A 3,039-nucleotide genomic window follows, 5' to 3' on the forward strand; every position below is an offset into this window, starting at 1 on the left:
AGGTTATTGGGATTGGACAGGAGGTAGAATTAAGCTAATGGTTGCCAGTATCTTATTGAGTGGCAAAACAAGCTCAAGGGGCAGAGTGGCCTGCTTCTCCTAATTCATACGCCATTGTTGAGGTGATATACAAGAGCTATTATGTTTCCAACTTAATTTAGAAGTGAACTCCACACAGGCTGTGAATGTTCTGTGACAAGGTGTTGAGGTATTCGGGCCTGGCACATTGTCCGCCATTTGACTTTCCTTCTCCTTTCCACACTCTGCCTCCCTTGTTGCCCCCCCTTGTGGTCTAGTTTAGTTTAGTTTAGGACTATTGTCGCCAAGGACTTGTTGGACTGAACTGTCTGTTTCCATGCTGTATGATCCTGTAAACTTACTGGGCAGGGGAGACCGTGATTTGCTGTTGGTCCATGGGTCTCCTGGCTGGCATGGGGGAAGGGAGGGGGCAGAGCCACCAGGATGGGAGAGATCTACATCGCTAAGGAGTGGCACCTCAAAGGCAGTGCCTGCTGCCTGTTCTTGCAAAACAGCCAGCGGTCAGAGAGCTTCTTAGAAAGGGAACGCAGCATCCAGTTTGTGCAGAGCAAGCCCCCACAGAGAGCCAGGTGAACAACAATAGGCCTGTGCTTTTGGTTGAGGTGGTGGGGAGGAACCCACTGGTCAGATACAGAGAAGTGAGCCAGTTGGCATAATGGGTCTGAGTTCAAACAGTACATTGGCTGTTTCCCAAGGCCTAACCTAATTCTGATTTGCAGGTGCAGTGCCAGGATTGTGGGCGACGTGAAAGTGGGCCACAGGGACACCATGGGTGAGTGCTTCCACAACCGCTCCGTCTGGTTTTTCTACAACAGCACAGGCAAGGAACTGAGTCCGATCTGGCGGACCAAGGACAAGCTGGTGGTGTCACTGGGCCTGCTGGTCTGCGTCATCATTATCCTGGCCAACCTGCTGGTCATCGTGGCCATCGCCATCAATCGCCGCTTCCACTTCCCCATCTTCTACCTGTTGGCCAACCTCGCGGCCGCTGACCTCTTCTCTGGCGTGGCCTACATGTTCCTCATGTTCCACACCGGCCCACGTACCATACAGCTCAGCGTGCGCACCTGGTTCTTCAGGCAGAGCCTTCTAGACATCAGCCTGACTGCTTCAGTTGCCAACCTCCTGGCCATTGCAGTGGAGCGCCACCAGACCATCTTCCAGTTCCAACTGCACAGCAAGATGAGCAACCAACGCGTGATTATTCTCATTGGCTGCATCTGGTGCACGGCTGTTCTCATTGGATTTATCCCGCACCTCGGCTGGAACTGTATCTGCCATCTGTCTACCTGCTCTCGGATGGCACCGCTCTACAGCCAGAGCTACCTGATTTTCTGGGCTGTCTCCAACCTGGTCATCTTCGGCGCCATGTTGCTCAACTACCTTCATATTTACTATTACGTCAAGCAGAAAACCCAACGTATGTCTCGCCATACGTCATTCCAGCAACGCCACAAGGACACCATGATGAACCTCATGAAGACCGTCGTGATGGTTCTGAGTGAGTTTTGTCTTTTTCTCTCCCTTTCTCTCCTCTCTCCACCATGTCAGGTTTTCCTCAGTTTAAAAAAAAGAATCAGCCTCTCTGTCGTCCTCCACCATTAAATAAACTCGTTGTGTCCTAATTTTAGCCTCGACTCTACATTCCTGCATACTCCCCCAATAATCTCTTATCCCCACAGTCATCAAGGATCTATCTCGGCCTTATAAAAGATTCAAAGATTCGGCATGCAGTGCCTTTTGAGGAAGGCAATTCCAAAGATTATTCCTCTTGAGAGAGAAAATGTTTCCTCATCTCTCTATTGGCACCCCATTATTTTTAAATTCTGACACCTAGTTCTAGAATCTGCCCACAAGAGGAAACTTCCTTTCCACAACCACTCTGTCATAGAGTCACAGTGATGTATGGCATTGAAGCAGACCCTGCAGTCCAACTCATTCATGCTGACCAGATATCCTAAATTAATCTAGTCCCATTTTCCACCATTTAGCTCATATCTCTAAACCCTTCCTATTCATATACCCATTCAGATACCTTTTAAATGTTGTAATGGTACCAGCCTCCTCCACTTCCTCTGGCAGCTTATTCCATACACCCACCACACTTTGCGTGGAAAAAGTTGCCCCTTAGGTCCCTTTTAAAACCATTTCCCTCTCACCCTAAATCTATGTGCTCTCGTTCTGGACTCCCCCATCCCATGGAAAAGACCTTGTGTACTTCCCCTATCCATGCCCCTCATGATTTTGTAAAACTCAGCCTCCAATGCATCAGGGAAAACATACCCAGCCTGTTCCACCTCTCGCTATAGCTCAAACCCTCCAACCCTGGCAACATCCTTGTAAATCTTTCCTGTACCCTTCCAAGTTTCGTAACATCCTTCCGATAGGAAGGAGACCAGATTGCACACAGTATTCCAAAAGTGGCCTAACTAATGTCCTGTACAGCCGCAATATGACCTCCCAACTCCTGTACTCAATACTCTGACCAATAAAAGAAAGCATACCAGATGCCGCCTTCACTATCCTATCTACCTGCGACTCCACTTTCAAGGAGCTATGAATCTGCACTCCAAGGTCTGTTTGTTCAGCAACACTCCCTAGGACCTTACCATTATACAAACCTGCCCAGATTTGCCTTTCCAAAATGCAGCACCTTGCATTTATCTGAATTAAACTCCATCTGTCCTTCGCCCATTGGCCCATCTGATCAAGATCCTGTTGTACTCCGAGATACTGTTGCTGTCCACTACACCACGAATTTTGGTGCCACCTGCAAACTTACCATACCTTCTACGTACACATCCAAGTTTCTATAAATGACGAAAAGCAGTGGACCCAACACCGATCCTTGTGGTACACCACTGTACATGGGGCTCCAGTCTGAAAAACAAACCTCCACCACACCCTCTATCTTCTACCTTTGAGCCAGTTCTGATGTCACACGCTCAGTGACTTCCGCCCCCCCCACCCCCCCGTTTTTCACCACTCCCCCCCCCCCCC

At 49.0% G+C, this 3,039-nt stretch overlaps 1 protein-coding gene across 2 annotated transcripts in view; it reads left to right on the plus strand.

Annotated features, from left to right (window-relative positions):
• Window positions 1-764: 764 nt before the first annotated feature.
• LOC122548295 (lysophosphatidic acid receptor 1-like) overlaps window positions 765-3,039 on the plus strand; it is a 45,394-nt gene continuing 43,119 nt past the window's right edge. For both annotated transcript variants that reach the window (XR_006311206.1, XM_043686823.1), the window contains exon 1: window positions 765-1,540. Coding sequence is in view for 1 of the 2 variants with exons in the window: in XM_043686823.1 (XP_043542758.1) it covers window positions 808-1,540 (733 nt within the window). In the remaining variant the exon portion in view is untranslated. The remainder of the gene's footprint in view (window positions 1,541-3,039) is intronic.

This window comes from Chiloscyllium plagiosum, unplaced genomic scaffold (assembly GCF_004010195.1).
Source record: "Chiloscyllium plagiosum isolate BGI_BamShark_2017 unplaced genomic scaffold, ASM401019v2 scaf_9715, whole genome shotgun sequence".
In the NCBI taxonomy this organism is placed as follows: Eukaryota; Metazoa; Chordata; class Chondrichthyes; order Orectolobiformes; family Hemiscylliidae; genus Chiloscyllium; species Chiloscyllium plagiosum.